Source organism: Elephas maximus, chromosome 1 (genome assembly GCF_024166365.1).
Source record: "Elephas maximus indicus isolate mEleMax1 chromosome 1, mEleMax1 primary haplotype, whole genome shotgun sequence".
NCBI lineage: Eukaryota > Metazoa > Chordata > Mammalia > Proboscidea > Elephantidae > Elephas > Elephas maximus.
The window spans coordinates 202889447-202908380 of record NC_064819.1 but is presented as its reverse complement, the minus strand read 5'-3'; the positions used below and the strand labels follow the sequence as shown (position 1 = coordinate 202908380).

The window sequence follows — 18934 nt, the reverse complement described above, 5'->3', positions numbered from 1 at the left end:
AGTCTGTTTAATATAAAAGTGACCAACTGATAGGAGGAGCCCTGGGGGATGCAGTGGTTAAAACACTCGGCTGTTAACCAAAAGGTTTTGGGTTCAAGCCCATCAGCTACCCCATGGGAAAAAGATGTAGCAGTGGGCTTTCATAAAGATATACAGCCTTGGAAATCCTGTGGGGCAGTTCTATCCTGTCCTATAGGGTCACTATGAGTCAAAATCAACTTGATGACCGTGGGTTTGGTTTTCGGTTTTACCCAATCTATCTGTCCTGGTGAATATATTATTTCTCTACCACTGCAGTTATATAAGGTGTTGTACAAAAACGCAAGTAGTTTTGAGAGCATGGATTTTGATTTTATAGTACAAGGCAGCTGTTCACTTTTCCTTCAGTGTTTTCCCTGACTTGGGCTATTTCCTTTGCATCCTTACTGTGGAAGTTCTTTAGAGAATCCTGGCTTCACTGCACATGAGACATTAATAGTCCTAAATAAATCAAATCACCAAAGCACAATTTATTTAGAACCTTTCACCCCTTCCCCCCCCAAAAGAGAGAAATTATTGCAACTTATCAGGTAAAATAATATATACTATTAATCAGAGAATAAGAATGATCTTCATAAACTCTTAACAGATGATGGATGATTCCTAGTCTATGTTATGTCAAATTTACAAACTCCTTTTTCAGAGTTTTGCAGTGCAGAAAACTGTACGTGCCAACTGGAGTTCAGCTGCAAAACCCATCATCAGCCTCGCAGGCAGCACAGCTCAAATACTGAAGTCCCTCATTTGCCGCCATGATAAAAATCCAGGAATAGTACTGCTTAGGAAAAGAGTGGTTCACAACTGACTCCCACAACTGAACAGAGTCAAAGAGTGATAACGTATTGGAAGATTCTTGGAAAATTCACTGTATTAATTATGCATAAATGAAAGCAGGGTTTATAAAAAAATTTTTTTTTATTAAAATACGAAAGTGAGTCACACACACAATTTATACGGAAAATGTCATTCCTAAATTATTGTATTCTAGAAGTTTTATGTATATAGGCCTTAGGGAAAAACATGAGATCAGAAGACTGTAGAGATTAAAAGCATCTCAAAGAGATGTGGGTTTCCAGGCCTGGCCATGCTACTTACGAGCTGTGTAACATCGTGCCGGTCACACAGGGTGGCGGGGAAAGGCTAATGAGATAATGTATTTAATAGGACACTCAGGGAAGTGCTAGAGCATCCAAAATGGTGTTTATCATTACCTATTATTTGCAGGGAGTCCCTGTGTGGTACAAATGGTCAACGTGTCTGGCTGTTAACCAAAAGATTAGAGGTTCGAGTCTACCCAGGGGGTCTCAGAAGAAAGGCTAGGTGATGTACTTCCGAAAAACCAGCCACTGGAAACTCTACGAAACATAGTTCTACTCTGACACACATGAGGTTTTCATGAGTCTAAGTCTACTCAACGAAAACTGTCCTTTATTTTTTTATTGTTTGGAGAGAGAGTAATTTCAGGGCATGATTTTACATCTCTGGTGCTTACATCCCCAGCTCCCACATCACTCTATTTTAGGCCACTGCCGTACCACTTAATGGATTTTAAGAGTCAACAACAACCTTCTGCATGTCTGAAAACTCCTGCCTTTAGTTATTTCTCAGTTAGGAAAAGAATGTGTATTTTACTTACATTCCTCTGATTTAGGAGGTAGATGATAGTTTTCATAACTGAGTGCTACTTTTATATTTCATATTATCTCATTTAATCCACCCAGTAACCCCAGGAAGGAAATGGACTATAAGCATTTTCAGATGAGGAAACAGGTGTAGGTTAAATGCCTTGCCCTCAGGCACACCCAGGCACTGGGTTTCTTCAGTCACATAAACTTTTAGATGAGTGCTATCTCAGCTAGATTACTGCTTTATGGACTGGGTTCTGAGCAACTCCTAGGTTTCAGGAAACCCTTTCAGAATGACTGAGAATGACGGAGAAGGGGACTGGCTGTGTGAGGGAAGTGGGATAGCTCCAGTCCCTCTCCCCTGTCCACCTCTGCATTTCACCTAGAGCAGCTCTGCCCTTATATCTGTTTTATACAAAGATGCTCTACGTGACATATTATGTGCATAAAAACTTCTCTGGCTAAAAGAACTGAAAAATCACCATACTATCCCATAATGTTATGCTCTAAAAATACACATTTTGGAAACAAGACTGATCTGCGAAATGAAAAGACTGAGGCAACATAACAATTTCAAGTTTAGTCATCCAGTATTATACACCTAAAGATTACAGGGAAGAAAACTCTATGGGGCAGTTCTTCTCTGGAACACATGGGGTTGCCATGAGTCAGGCTCTACAAAAACAGGATTGATGTTTTGGTTCTATTCTAAGCTGCTACCATTTCTACAATATATAGACCTTTGAACAGTCTACTTGCATCCACCCTTGTTCCTTTAAACTCCATTTTCCCCTTGGCAGGCAACTGTAAATCATTACATCACACCTTTGCTTAAAGCCCTCCAACAGTTTCCCACGACATCTAGAATAAAACCTAAATATTTCACCATGAAGTATAGGCCCTACCTGATCTGGCCCCTCCTACCTTTCTGTTCTTACCCTGTAATTTTGTCTCTCTTGTCTACAGCTTTCCAGCCACACTAGATTTCTTTATATCCCTGAAATACCAGAGGCTAGTTCCCGACTCAGGGCCCTTCTGTGCCCACTCCCCACCCCCAATCTCCGTGGATAGCTTCTTCTTGTAATTCAGGTCTCAGTATCAATGCTATTTCCACAGTCACACACCCGAGTCACTCTCTACACAACTAGCTGAAATGATTGTTTGTATGGACCATGAGAGCAAGGGGCACGTCTGTTTAATAAATATTATTATTTTTAGATACATACAGTCTGTTAGGAGCTCTCATTCATCATTTTCACTAATGGTTTTTGTGAAGTTCAAGCTACCTAACCTCCTTTCTGTCCTCTGGGCTGCACATGGCCCCAGATTCACAAGATGGGTCTGATTCAACATCTCTTATTTACTTACTTCTCAACATGTCATGATATTAACATCTTACTGGCTAAAAGGGAGTCCCAATTTCCTTGCTGACATTAAGAAAAATGTCAATGAAAAAATAACTTTTATAAAAATGTACCATCACTCGTCTGTCAGTCTGTCATACTGTGGTGGCTTGCGTGTTGCTGTGATACTGGAAGCCATGCCACCAGTATTTCAAATACAACGAGGGTCACCCATGGTGGACAGGTTTCAGTGGCGCTTCCAGACAAAGACAGACTAGGAAGAAGGACCTAGGAGCCTACTACTGAAAAAATTAGGATGTGAGAACCTTAAGAATGGCAGCGGAACATTGTTTGATATAGTGCCAGAAGATGAGACCCTGAGGTTGGAAAGACCTCAAAATACTCCTAGGGAAGAGCTAGCTGCCTACTCAAAGCAGAATCAATCTTAATGATGTGGATGGATTCAAGCTTTCAGGACCTTCATTGGCTGATGTGGCGCTACTCAAAATGAGAAGAAACAGCTGCAAACATCCATTGATAATCAGAACGTGGAATGTATGAAGTCTGAATCTAAGAAAACTGGCAGTCATAAAAAATGAAATGGAATGCATTTCTCTGAAGAAAATAATTCAAGCCTCAAATTGCAAAATTGCAGGATTCTAATGGCAAAATATTGAAAGACACATGAAGCATCAAAAGATGATGGAAGCAATACATAGAAACACAGAACCAAAAAGAATTGGTGAACGTTCAAACATTTCAGGAGGTAGCGTATGATCAAGAACTGATGGCACTGAAAGAAAAAGTCAAGCTGTACTGAAAGCGCTGGTAAAAAACAATGCTCCAGGAACTGATGGAATACCAACTGAGATGTTTCAACAAACAGATGTAGCACTGCAGGTGCTCATTCATCTATGGCAAGAAATTTGGAAGATAGGTACCTGGCCAACTGGCTGGAAGAGATCCATACTTATGCCCATTCCAAAGAAAGGTAATCCAAGAGAATGTGGAAATTATCGAATAATATCATTAGTATCACAAGCAAGTAAAATTTTTCTGAAGATATTTAAAAAGCAGTTGCAGCAGTGCATGGACAGGGACCTGCCAGAAATTCAAGCTGGATTCAGAAGAGGACATGGAATGAAAGAAATTGCTGATGTCAGATGGATCTTGGTTGAAAGCAGAAAACACCAGAAAGATGTTTACCTGTGTTTTATTGACTATGCAGAGACATTCAACTGTGTGGACGATAACAAATTATGGACACATTGTGAAGAATGGGGATTCCAGAACACTTAGTTGTACTCATAGGGAACTTGTACTTAGACCAAGAGGTAGTCATTCAAACAGAACAAGGGATACTGCATGATTTTAAATCAGGAAAGGTGTGTGCAGGGTTGTATCCTTTCACCAAATTTATTCAATCTGTATGCTTTAGCAAATAATTCGAGAAGCTGGACTACATGAAGAAGAACATAGCATCAGGATTGGAGGAAGACTCATTAACAATCTGCGATACATAGATGACACAACCTTGCTTGCTGCAACTGAAGAGGACTCGAAACACTTACTGATGAAGATCAAAGACTACAGCCTTCAATATGCATTACACCTTGATATAAAGAAAACAAAAATTCTCAAAACTGGATCAATAAGCAACATCACGAAAAATGGAGAAAATATTGAAGTTGTCAAGGGTTTCATTTTACTTGGATCCACAATCAACGTTCATGGAAAGAGCGGTCAAGAAATGAAACGATGTATTGCATTGGGCAAATCTTCAAAAGACCTCTTCAAAGTGTTAAAAAACAAAGATTTTACTTTGAGAACTAAGGTGAGCCTGATCCAAGCCAAGGTATTTTCAATCACCTCATATGCATGTGAAAGCTGGACAATGAATAAGGAAGATTGAAGAAGAACTGATGCCTTTGAATTATGGTGTTGGTGAAGAATACTGGACTGGAAGGAGAATGAACAAATCTGTCTTAGAAGAAGTACAGCCAGAATGCTCCTTAGAAGGGAGGATGGTGAGACTTAGTCTCATGTACTTTGGACATGTTATCAGGACTGTCTAGTTCCTAAAGAAGAATGTCATGTTCGGTAAAGCAGTCGATCGGAGAAAGAGAGGAAGGCCCTCAATGAGATGGAGGAAGACCCTCAATGAGATGGACTAACACAGTGGCTGCAACAATGGGCTCTAGTACAGCAAAGTTTGTGAGGACAGCACAGGACTGGACAGTGCTTTTGTACGTGAGTTGGAATCGACTTGAAGGCATCTAATAACAGCAACATAAAACTGTAAATAATATTTTAATAAATTAAGTGATCTAAGTTATTTTGCATGGAACCCAATAATGGTATTCTCACACTGAGTAGAAAAATATGATCTAAAAACATTTTTATTTTAATTTTCTTAAATTGCTCCTGAGGAAATACATTGTTCACCATGGTTGATTTTAACAGGCCCCCTTCTAGCAACACAGAAAGAGTATAAAGAACTTACTAAACTGCCCTGGTTTCTAGTACACGTACCCGCATTTATCATTTTGTGACCTTGGCAAAATTATTTAAAACTATATACCCGGGTTTTATCACCCATAAAACTTAGATCACAAAATGTTACAGCAGAGAAACTGGGAGGATCAAAAGATATAATGTGTCTGAAAATGAAAAATAACGGCTAGCATTTTTTGAGTGATAATTTACACCAAACGTTCTGCTAAGCCCTTTAAATATGATATCTCTTTTTTATTCGCTATGGATAGTTTTATTCCCATTTTAAAGAAATTGAGACTGAAAGATTAAGAAATTTGCCCAAGGTGAGAAAACTTTAAGCTTCAGGACTGAGTTTTCAAACTTAAGTTTATCAGACTTAAAAGCTCTTATCCTTAACCACCCCATCCTACCTCTGAAATGCCAGTCGGAGGAGGCTGTACCACAGACTAGGTGATACAGAATTACATGTCTAAGTTTTCCTTCCTCATGCCCTTCTGAAAGTGTCCCTGAGACTTTTCACATTCTGTACCACCACCAGTACTGGTTACTGCCTGTTAGCCACACTATTTCACTGAACATTTCTTAAATTTTACCACTTCATAGAAAAAATATACCAACTACCTGAGAAAAAAGACAGTTGAAATTACTCCAATCTAAAGAGGAGTTCACACAACTGCCTACGCAGTACCTCACTAAATGTCCTTACTCTTTTTAGGAATTGTCATTTATTTGTCAGAAATAGTGTATATATATATATACACACACAGTTTTCATGGTAGATTAACTGTCTATGCTTTGCAGTGTGGTGTAGCAAAAAGAACATGGGCTCTGGGGTCAAATAGTCCAGGGCCCCGCTGACCTGTCGTGTGACTTTGCACACATTGTTATCTCTCTGAGATTCCATTCTTTTTGGATCAACAATAAAAGGCCATGGAAGCAGCAGTCAAGAAAGCAATGTATTGTATTGTATTGTATTGGGCAAATTTGCTTCAAAAGACCTTTTTAAAGTTTTAGAAAGCAAAGATATCTAAGGCCTTTGATGACTAAGGTACATCTGGCCCACACCATGGTCTTTTCAACCACCTCATCTGCATGCAAAAATTGGATAATAAAAAAAAGGAAGACAGAAGAAGAACTGGTGCAAACTGTGGTGTTGGCGAAGAATATGAAATATACTGTGGACTGCCAAACAAATCAATCTTAGAAGAAATACAGCCAGAATGTTCCTTAGAAGCAAAGATGGCAAGGCTTTGATTCACTTACTTTGGGCATATCAACAGGAAAGATGGATTTCTAGAAAAGAACATCGTGTGTGGCCAATGAAAATGAAAGAAACCCTTAACAGATGGGCTGACACAACAGCTGCAACGATGTAGTTGAACACACTAGTGATCGTGAAGATGGTACAGTGCTGGACAACGTTTCATCCTGTTATACATGTCGCCGGGAGTCTGAGGTGACTAAAAGACAACTAACAATTGAGTATGTTTCCTCCTCTATGGATTGGTGAGAACAATCTACCCCTTAAAATTTTTCTAATGCATTAAATAAATGGTCATTAAATAAATATTTGTTCCCTTTTTCCCCTCAATTTGCCCCAGCCAGTAAAAACCAATTGATTTTGCTCATGGTAACCCAATGTATTTCAGAATAGAACTGTGTTCCGCAGGATTTTCAATGGCTGTGATGTTTTGGAGGTAGATTGGCAGGCCATTCTTCTGAGGTGCCTCTGGATAGATTCACACCATCAACCTCCCGATTAGTAACCAAGTGCTTAACCATTTGCAGCATCCAGGGACTCCATCACTTTGCCCTACTCTTTTGACATTCTCTGCTCTGTCTCAAGCTTCAGTGAGCATGGAGAACGTCTTTATTCTGTATTTGAATAAAGCATTGTAGATAATACTTTAATATAATGAACCTTCTATGTTGAAATAAGTGCTTCACGTCAGAATGGTCATTTGGGGAGACGATAGGTTTATTTCAGTGGTTCACCACTGCTGAGAGAAGTGTGAGAGCTCTACTTCTGAACTGTTCTTACAGCTAGTACATGAGGCGCTCCGGTAGCAGGGTCACTACTCTATGATTTTTTTGACGAAAAGAAAACAAAATGTATAAAACCAAAAAAAAAGAAACAAACAAACCCATTGCTGTCCAATCAATTCTGACTCATAGTGGCCCTATAGGACGGAAGAGAACTGCCCCATAGGGTTTCCAAGGAGAGGCTGGTAGATTTGAACTGCCCACCTTTTGGTAAGCAGCTGAGCTCTTGAACACTGTGCCACCAGGGCTCCACAAAATATATATAGTGACATTTTTACCATGCTCCTTACTCATTGTCATGGGTCCAAATGATCCTACTATTTACAAAAATCAAAATTACCACAAAAGGCTAAAAATTTGAAGCCCGGAAATGTGTCAGAAATCTAAAGGTAATTCCATATGATGAGTTCCACCACTAAGTTGGCACAATGGAAACAACATGGATGTTTAGGCATAGTCTCTAATGGTGATTCTTTTGAAGTGACATTTGTTTGGTTTCAAGTGTTCAAGTTAGATGGCTTATGTTAAGCATATATCTAATATAGAATTCAGCTACACAAAAATATTACAATCAGTTCAACAGAATTTACTGTGTACCCCTGATAAATCAATGTCATTCCAGAAAATGCTTAAGATAATTGTCTGGAAAGTTTCTGCATTGCATACGTCTTCGTTAATAGAATTTTGAGTGTACACTCCAAATTTACTGGAAGTTCATTTATAAATTATATATACACTTTAAATTATAATCATACACATGTATTTACAAATTGTGCACATTATAAAACAAATTTAAAATTATACATATTTTATATATATATCTATATGTACACATATATGTATTCTAATATTTTCTTTCTTATCCCAATGGAGAATCTTGTGTATCTCTAGCAAATATGCATACATCCCACTTGGGTGACCACTGTTGCAGATGATAGTGATTGTGATAAAGGGGCTAAGAATCTTTCTTCAAAAGGGTTGTTAAAACTGTTATCTGTCATATCTATTTAGCAATATCCCTCACCTATACTAAAAAGCAAAATGACAACGCCGTTTCACCAAGAGTGCCATTTAGGAAGAAACACTTGATGCAATTCATCATTACAAATCGTCGTTTACTTTAAGGTAAACCTTAACACAATTGTTAAAAACTACATATTGAACTGACCTGAGATGCTATCAAATAACGTATAAATTCACACCCATAAAGACAGAGAAAAACACTTGTGTGTGATATGTAAAGGAACCAAAGTTAGAATACAGTAATACCAAATGTCGAATACAGTAATCGAAGGTAGGCCGACATGTTCTGAACTGACTCTGGTTAGATTATTAGTAATGGCCTTAGCAACTAGGCTATAGAGAATATGTATCCAGCAGAAACCCCTGTTTTAAGTATATTGATATTTGCAAAAGCACACAACACAACTGTTGGAAGAAACTAACTATGAAAACAATGACAAAAGAGAAAAGACAAGGTGTAATGGTAACATCCGACTCCGAATTCATGTGTGTCGGGGGGTGTTATCCCTAGTTGCTGCTCATATACTTACTCAAGTTTCAGAAAAATATTTTTATTCATAAATCCGAAGGATCTATCAGATAAAAGATTTGCTTATTTCAAATGGCATCCTAGAACAACATTTGGTGCAAAAAATTAATTCAAACAATTTCTTTCAGTGTTCTTAGTAGGAGGTATATACGATTTTATAATGTTCATTTAAATTTATTTTTTTTTCCAAAATAATTATGTGGGAGTAAAAATCTTGGTCTTGATACAGAAAATTCAGTCTGTATAAAGAAAGAAAAAAGGATCCAATTCTAATTAGTTGTATAAAAGTTGCTAGTTCACATGAAAGAACAATGAGCCAATGGAAATAAATAATCACGAGAAGGTTTGACAAACTTTAATAAAAATGCTTAAATTTTTTTTTTAAATGACTATGGTTTTATTGGGAAAACAAAGTCCTAACAAGATTTTTGGGGCTAAAATCTGATGCCTTACCTTGCCATACTTCTGTGCGTAAGACCCTGTGAGCAGTGAGTGAAAAACAATGATGGTTTCATCCAAATCCCAGACAAACACACGCTGAAGATGTAAAAGATAAAAATCAAAAAATTATAAAGTTTTAAGGAAACAGAAATCTCTTTACAAGTAGAAAATATCATGCTTTATTGCTGGATATGATCTTGACGGCATTTTATAGAAAAAATATCCCATTACAGTGTTTTTTTTTTTTTTTCAAATTAAACACTTGTAAAACCTAAGAGGCAAGAGTGATAATAACAAGCTTCAAAGACTTACAGTTAATACCAAAAGTACATATTTAAACTTTATGATAGATATGTGCTTGAAACTCTGTATTATAAAGTTTTATGTCTCACGGATTCATGAAATTTAGGACTGCAAAGAATTAAATTATATAAAAAAAAAAGATTAAAAGAATCAATCAATGAAACAGAAATTGCAAAGTGTAGACGCTCCAAAGAGATTAGGCCAGCAGATGTGTTGTTCAGCCTGCACAAATGTTTTGAAAGATTCTGATTAACACTGATTAACATTTCATAATCAGGAGAGTTCACACATACCGCAGAGTTCTGACTGCAGCCGAGAACCCGGACGCTGTGGCAATGTGGGCCTGGGCCTGGGCCTGGGCCTGGGCTGGGTGGTCCCTTCGGACAGGCACATGCTCTCAGCCCTCTACAGACTCCCCACCTCCCTAGCCTGCTTTACTCATTTGTATCACCTGCCTGCTTCTTGAAGAGTTTACAACTGTTGTTCAGGTAAAGCATATTACCTCTTATGAAGAGGCAAAACATCTCTCACTTTAATAAATCTGGAAAATTATTATTATTATTTTACTTAACTGATGTATGCTGCTGTGTGAAAAATAACATATTACAGCTAAGAATAATTTCTCCTGATGTTTTGTAATAAAAATTAACCTGCTGAGTGTCGGTACGCCTCAGAAGACCTCACGACTGGAAAAAAATGACATATATTGAGGTATTTTCACATATATTGAAATTTCAAGATATAGATCAAATGAATTTTTTTCCCTCTGACTTTTCCATTTCATATAGATTAATTTTAACTTTTAAAATCTATTGACCCATTTTTTGTTTATTACTTTAGCACTACCAAATATAAATAGTGTTTCTTGGAAAATATTCCCACAATCAATGGCTTTATTTTTAAAATTTCTGTTTGTGACAATTTGGATAAAAAAAAATTAAAGTTATCCCAGCCCTAGAATTTGGAAAGCAGCATCACTTTTGTTACTGTTTTTAATTTTGTCATATATAATGGAGGAAATACCAAACTTCAGAGTTGTAAAACGCCTACTACAAGCCTGATGCATTCAACATATGTATGTTTTAAGTTTGAAACTTTATGAAACTATACGGTATAGAAGACATTACTCAGTAAGATAAAAGGTCATGTTGCACTCTTTTAAGGATCAGCAGACATACCTCCAGGTCGCTGTCTGGAGGCGGGGAGGGGTTATTTTTCCGGCCTCTTCCTCGGGACTTGGACCCAGAACTTCTACATGTTCTCTCATCAAGGTCTTTGATGGGTGTGGAGGGGCTCTGAACAGCATCAAACTCTCCTATAAACAACCATAACTTGTGTCAAAAATAGTACTTTATTTTCAGATCAGGTATTATTCATTATTATTTATCTTAACAAATTCATATAAAATAGTCTATAATCACAAATACAAGAGATTCTAACTCAAGCAAAAAGTTTAAAATGAAAAACTCGTATCCTATTTGAGCTAGAGTGATTGGTGAGGTAATCTAGTTCGACTTCATAACTTTCAGATGCAGAAGAAGAAATCTCGAGGGCTGGAGTGACCCCTCTGAGGTCACACGAATCCCTCCTAGTTTTAATCTAGATAATGTATTAAACCTGGTGCTTTTCATACTCCATATGCCTTCAACTTCCTGTCTCTGCCCCGCCTACAAATTTATCTACATTTAGGTCTATCGTCAACTCCTTTTGTCAGGATTCAGAGGATGAGATACTTTCCCCCAGATCAATCTCATCCCTCCACCTGCAAACTTAACCCTCCAAACCCACATCCTGGGGACTGTGCCCCATTAGTCAAACCTTCCTTCATCTTTCCTTCAACTTCTTCCTTTCCAAGGGCCATACACAAGTTTAAAATTTCTACTCCTTGACCCTACATTTCTACCTAGCTACTATCTGCTTTCTATCTTCTCTTTTTAAATCAAACTTCTTAAAAGAACAATTCATGGTAGTGCTGTCCAGTGGAAGCATAACATGAGCCACAAATGTGACTACATATACAGTTTTAAATTTTCTATCCACCATGTTCAAAAAAGTAGACTTAATCTTATTCATATATTTTAATTGAGCCAATATAACCAAAATATTATCACTTCAACATGTAATCATAAAAATTATCATTGAGATGTTTTATATTCTCTTTTTTACATTACATCTTTGGAGACTCAGTGCGTATTTTACAACAGAGGAGGATCTCAATCTGCAGTAGCTACATCATAAGCGCCCAATAGCCACACATGGTCAGTGGGCATAATACTGAACAGCACATTTGTCTCCATTCCCTGGAACCTAATTTTTTGCAATCTAGCTTAAAAAAAAAAAAAAAAAACTCTAATGAAAATACTCTTATTAAGAGTCCCTGTCACAGATTGAGTTGTGTTCCCCCAAAATATGTGTCAACTTGGTTAGGCCATGATTCCCAGTATTGTGTGGTTGTCCTACATTTTGTGATTTTCCTATGTGTTATAAATCACAATCTCTGCCTGTGGTTAAAGAGGATTAGGGTGGGATGTAACACTCTTGCTCAAGTCACATCCTGATCCAATGTAATGGGTGTTTCCCTGGGGTGTGGCCTGCACTACCTTCATCTTACAAGAGATAAAAGAAAAGGGAAACAAGCAGAGAGATGGGGACCTCATACCACCAAGGAAGCAGTGCCGGGAGCATAGAGTGTCCTTTGGACCCAGGGTCCCTGCATGGAGAAGCTCCTAGTCCGGGGGAAGATTGATGAGAAGGCCAACATGGAGAGAAAGCCTTCCCCAGGAGCTAATACCCTGAATTTGGACTCTTAGACTACTTTACTGTGAAGAAATAAATTTCTCTTTGTTAAAGCCACCCACTTGTGGTATTTCTGTGGCACCAGATAACTAAGACTGTCTCTAACAACTATCTAATTTGTAAATGCAATAGACAGATTCAGCCCTTGTCTTCCTGGACCTCTATGCTGTTTGATCCTCTTAAACATCTCTTCCTTGGAACCATTATGTGGCAAAGACACTCTGCATTCTTCTACTTCTCGAATCTCTCTCACCCATCCTTTTCTGTCTAGGAGGCACAGATTCATTTTCTCCTCTCATTCCTTATGTGCTTGTATTTCACAGAGTTCTACCCTCTGATCACTCTCCTCACTTCACACAATCTTGGTGACCTACCGTTCTCACATGCTGATAACCCTGTATATGATGAGGCATACATCTACACCCCGCAACCAGGCCACATCCTAAATTTCTGACTTTTCATCCCACTGACTTCTGCATGTCCCACGGATATCTAAAATTTTGCTGTCTCAAGTTAATGACGCAGCACCTGCTAAGGTAGAGAGTACTGAGCAGTGCATACACCTGTCAGATGGGTCGTTAAGATAAACTGAGGCAATAGTAAAACACAAAATAACAAATGAAAGTTGGAGTCAGACTTGCTGTATGACTTTAAGTATTTTACGCACTCTCTCTGAATCTCAGTTTCTTTGTATATTAAAACATGGGTGATAGTAACTACCTTTTTGAATTATTGAGAGGAATAACTTTGATTTCTACTGATTTTATTTAAATCATACATATAAGGTAAAAATTTCTAGGAGAGTCAGATGACAAACTACATTAAATTCATATTGTACCATTTTTAAACATAAAAATGTTACGACTGTCATACTTTAGTATAAAATTAAAGTATATTAATCCTGAAGGTAGGCAAACAGTTGTTAATTTAAATAAACAAATCTGAGCAAATTAGGCAACACTTGTTATCAGCTGCCATTGATTTGGTTCCAACTTGTAGCATCCCTATGTACAACAGAATGAAACACTTCCCAGTCCTGCATCTTCCTCACAATCCTTGCCATGGTATGACAAACTGACAGACACGTGGTGGAGCCGACACTTAGGTTATATTTTTTCTGAGATGTTCTAATAAATAGTTCCTTTTCCATAACTAACCTCTGACCAATTATAATGAAGTTCAGATTTTAACCTGCATCCACTCAGGATGGGCACTTTGGGGAGATCAGCTTTCTACTCTACTGGGAAGAATATGGACATCATCTTGGATTAATAAAAAGTTAGACTGTATAATTCACCTGAAGTTATTTCTTTATTTATTGCTATTAATTCACAATTAATTTTAAAGTGAAATACATTCATTATATTTGATTCACTTAACTTTTGCAAAATGACAATTTCTAGTAAATATCTTCAGTCTATGAACCAACTTGTTCTCTAAGTAACTAGCCCTCATGTCAAAGCCAAAGAGCTATATGGTACAAAAGTACTGGAAGCTACTGCATTTAACACATTGGCCTTTCCTATTAAAGAGAGAGAGAAAAAATTCACAGAGTCTGTTATTAGAAAATATCTAATATACATTTAAAAGTTGGTCCACAGCAATTGCTTAAGGATGATAATGACAAGGGATAAAAACAGTCAAAGCTAGCAACTATGAATCTAAGTCCTTTTCCATTTCTGTCCAAAACTGTTCTCAGAGCAAACAAAATATTCTCTTGACATTCATCTTTATAAACAGCTGTGCAACATATATAATAAAGTGATATGAATTTGTAATACATAAATGTTCAGTTGGATTTGTTAAAAAAGTCCAAGGTTATTTTAAGAAGCACATAGGACCTTTTCTTTCTATTGACTCTACTATTTTCTTTGGGAAATGCTGCTTGTCAGGACAGGATCAAAATAAATAAATAAAGTCTGTGCTCCAAATATTATTTGCACTTAAAGCATTGCTAGCACAATTCATTACATGGGACTCAGCTATCAACTGTAGACAGCAGAATTATAAAGTCCTTTGGTTAAGGGTTGAATATAGCCCTGTCTCATAGCAAACCATGTTTTAGTTTACTTGCATATGTACTAAATAAGGCTTTGAGTATCTGAACACATATCAACTTAAACACACACACACACAAATTTTTCATTCTTAATGATTTTTTTTTTTTAACAATTTTCCTAAGGTTACCATATCCTGCAAACCAGGATATTTTATTTTTCTTGGAAAGAAAATATTAATTCAAACTTTCACTTAGTAATCAAGCTTTTAAAAAGTTTTTAGATGGCATTCCATAAAATCTGTCTTTATATCCATTATAGATCAATATTCAGGAGTTAACCAATGTAAGACAGCTTTGTTCCTCTTTGTACAAGCATAAAGGACAAAAACTTGCAAAATCCTAGTCCTTGGGATCAGTTATTGGTGGTTGATTGTAGACTGGTTCCACAAAGCAGGGGGTTAGTAGGAACTTAGTGATTCCAATGATCTGAGAGATGTAGCTATCACAGCATGGGGCTGAAAAAAGCCCAAGGGAAAGGGAAAAGGCTGTGGTCATAGGATGTGTCTGGCTTTGAATAAATTTAACACTTGATACCCATTGATTCTCTCCATGTTACCAAAGAATTTTAAAAAGGCTCTAAGAATTTGGTGCTTTGGACAACATATGGGCAGAAGGATTTTGGTAGATGTAAAAAACACTGCTTTTTAAGAAAACTACAAAGGGTAGCTCCACAGTCATTAAACCTTGTAAGTCATGCACTGTCTTCTTTTTTAAAACAAATTATTGAAATGTGTGTTTGGCTTCATCCATTGTTCGTTATGTCTGTGAGATTCATCCATGTCGAAGCCTGGAGCAGTTTGTTCTTCCCTTAATGTTGACTAGAACTTCATTGTATATGTACATACTTTATCCATTCTGTTGATGGACACTTGGGTTATTCACAGTTTGGAGACATTATGAATAAAGCTGCCATAAACATTCTTTATATATGTCTTTGTGGACACATGTGCTCATTCCTCTTGGGTATATGTACTTTGCCACTGGAGTGCTTGCTCAGAGGGAAGGCATATGTTCATTCTTAGTGGACACTGGCTTTGTTCCAAAGTGGCTGCATCAATTTATTCTCCTATCAGCAATGAGAGGTCCAGCTGTATCCTTGAAAAAACTTAGTATTTTTCTTTTTTTAATGTTTAGTCATTGTGAGTGTGTGGCGCATATGTGTGGTACTCCAGTATGGTTTTTACTCATTTTCTTGATGAGTAATAATGTAGAACATGTTTTTGTATGCTTCTTGCCCATTTGACAACCTGTTGTTATGAAATAACTGTTTAAATCTTCTGCTCATTTTAAAAGTTGCGTATCTTTTTCTTATTGATTTGTCAGAGATCTTTATTATATCATATTATTTATATAAATATCTGCCTTAAGCCTTATTCAAACCCCCAAAATTAGGTCCTGCATTACCCCTGCTTAACAAGGAAACTGGAGACGTGTGGGACCCAATTAATTTCCTACGATTAAAATTGCTTATAAATGGCAATGGTAGTGTGATTCCAGAGCTTCGGCTTTAACTATCAGGCATCTGTCCTCCTGCAAACAGCAACAGTCCCTCCAGGTAACAAAGATGTCAAACCTGTATCTGCATCTACTGATCAAAAAAAAAAGTCACAGACACTTTATACAATTTCTGTTAGGGCAAGGGCCAAGGATTTGCAGAAAGAACTTCCCTGAAGTAAGACAGCTTGTCCTGTAAAGGACATGTGATTTATCTGGGCTCCTATAGCAAGAAGGTGGAATTGTAACTGACCCCTACACATTTTGGAGGTGCTATCCTTTCTTCTGAGAAAATGTAAAGACAGAAACTTGAGCTTGACCACTCATTAAACATTTGTTGACGCTTCTTTTTTTTTAAGGAGAAAACTGTTAATTCCAGCCCCTTTGCCAAATTTCAACTCAGGTAATTGCCCTTGGGCGAATTAACGCTACAGGTAGAAAAAAAAAGGGATAATGCAAATTGGCAAACGAGGGCCGTGTGCCCCTCCTATCTAAATCCTCTTATTAGGTTTCATGAGATGAGTTAGCACTTTGCTTCCCATTCTGTCTTTATGTGAAATGCCACGTGTTCTGAAAAGGCTATGTGTTCTGCCATGTGTTCTGAAAAGGCTATGTGTTCTGGCTGCTTTTCAGAGTCAAGTGGTCTCACTGTATCCTTTTCTCTTTTGGAGTACTGGCACAGTTCAACTGGCAAATGTAATGTTTACTGAGATCTCAGGGCAAAGGATAACATGGTTACAAATTACTATATTTAATTTTAAAGATGTTTAAGAGATTTGAAAGGGACGCGCTACGTTGTATCTCTAATCTAAATGTGCTAATCAGTCCTCAAACTTTCTGAAGGCAAATCAGAAATAGATACCTAAGATACACTTTATGTAAAAGGCAAAGAAAGATCTTTATAAAGATAACAAATGAAAATGTCTGTTCTTAATCAGCACGGTAGTGTTTCCTTAAATCCATTGTCAAACTACCTAGTAAGGAAAAGTAAATAACTGAATGTTATTTGCAATTTCCAAATAACATCATCATTACCAACTGCCTTAGGCTTTTTCTTGGGCCAACACTATGTATGATTAAATAACTATCCTTTAATCAGTACAGTAATGAATAACTGGACTTCATAAGTTTTAGATTTTTAGATCCAACTTTATTTCATTAGGTTTATCTCTAAATCAGAAAAACCAGCTGTCTCTTATTGAACATAAGGTATGTTTTTATTTAAAAAATGGGAGAAGTCAACAGTGAATGTTTTATGAAAAACTGTGGATTTAATTTTTAGGTCTCTGCTTTGAGTCTAAAATACAGAGCCGGTCAATGGGAAATACTTTTCCTGCCCTTGAACTAAATACATCAGATTTCATCAGTAATAAAGAAAAATCCCCCAGTTAACAAACTTGTTTGCTTTTTGGATGCACGCCAGATCTGAAAAGGGAAAATCAGACTTAAAAGTACCTGACTGAAGAGAGTCACAGAATTCCTTAAAAATCCAGACATGTTTGGTATTACAATTTTAGTTGAGAGAATAATGTAGTTATATGTAAAAATCATTTAATCTTTATATTCAATAGAAAGTATGATAAAATCTGAAAATTATGTCAAATCATATTTGTTGGCATTAGCAAACAAAAGAAGCCTGAAGTGACTGCAGCGTTCTGATAGTGAACATGGAAGTGTCACACGTGAACGTGTCACATTCAAAGTCACATGCTCAGAATATCTGTATGACTGCATTTAGTATCTTTAATATAAATAACATAGCTATTCTGAGTATTGATTATTCTTTAACTAATGGAAAGTAACCACTCATGTCTTTCCTGCAGAGAAGTTACGTTCATATTGAAATTAGAGCAAAATCAGCCTTTTACTCAAAGCTCTACCCAGTATATACCATATCGGAGAATCCAAATGGTTTTCATTGATAGTAGCTCTATTCTGGAGGACCCTGGGTGGCACAAACTGTTCAGGGCTAGGCTGCTTAAACAAAAGGTTGGAGGTTTGAATCCTCCCAGAGGTGCCCTGGAAGAAAGGCCTGTCAATCTATTTCTGAAAAATCAGACATTGAAAAACCTATGAAGCACACTTTAGTCTGACACACCTAGGGTTGCCATGAGTCAAAATCGACTAGATGGCAACAGGTCAACTCTATTCCGGTAAAGTAAAAATGTCCTGCTAGTCCTGTCCATCATTCAGTCTCTGATATCTTGACCTCTGTGGTTTTGTTTTTGAAATCAGTCACCCTACCTTGTTTTCTCCATGAGCTCATCACTGAGAAAAACCGTTCTCAGTGTGGTAAGAGTATGTCAAGTATCTCCTTACTTACAGCATCTCCACTACTCGTTAGGCAAGGGTTCTGAAATCACTCACTCTTTAAATTTAGGTGGAGCCCTGGTGGTGCAGTGGTTAAGTGCTCAGCTACCAACCAGAAGGTCGGCTGTTTGAATCCACCAGCCCCTCCTTCGATATCCTCTGGAGCCGTTCTACTCTGTCCTACAGGGTTGCTATGAGATGAAGTGGCTCTATGGACAATGGATTTGTTTCTGGTTTTTAAACTAAGGTAAGAATCTTGATGAAATGCAAGTACTGACTCAAAGAGGATCAGGACAGATTTGGAACACAGAATCTAGGCTGGGACTAGAGTAAGGTGTCTAGGGCACAAAACTAAAGGACCCTGAGAATGACTGCCTTCTTAAATTTTGCATCTGATGCATCCCACTCATCTTACTCTAGCCCTGGCTTTGCA

At 37.3% G+C, this 18934-nt stretch overlaps 1 protein-coding gene across 7 annotated transcripts in view; it reads right to left on the bottom strand.

Annotated features, from left to right (window-relative positions):
• Window positions 1-18934, bottom strand: part of EYA4 (EYA transcriptional coactivator and phosphatase 4) — a 320876-nt gene that overhangs the window by 28706 nt on the left and 273236 nt on the right. For all 7 annotated transcript variants that reach the window (XM_049901406.1, XM_049901396.1, XM_049901388.1 and 4 more), the window contains 2 exons: window positions 11021-11157; window positions 9552-9635 (listed from right to left, as the gene is read on the bottom strand). In XM_049901406.1, the coding sequence (XP_049757363.1) occupies window positions 9552-9635; window positions 11021-11157 (221 nt within the window). The remainder of the gene's footprint in view (window positions 1-9551; window positions 9636-11020; window positions 11158-18934) is intronic.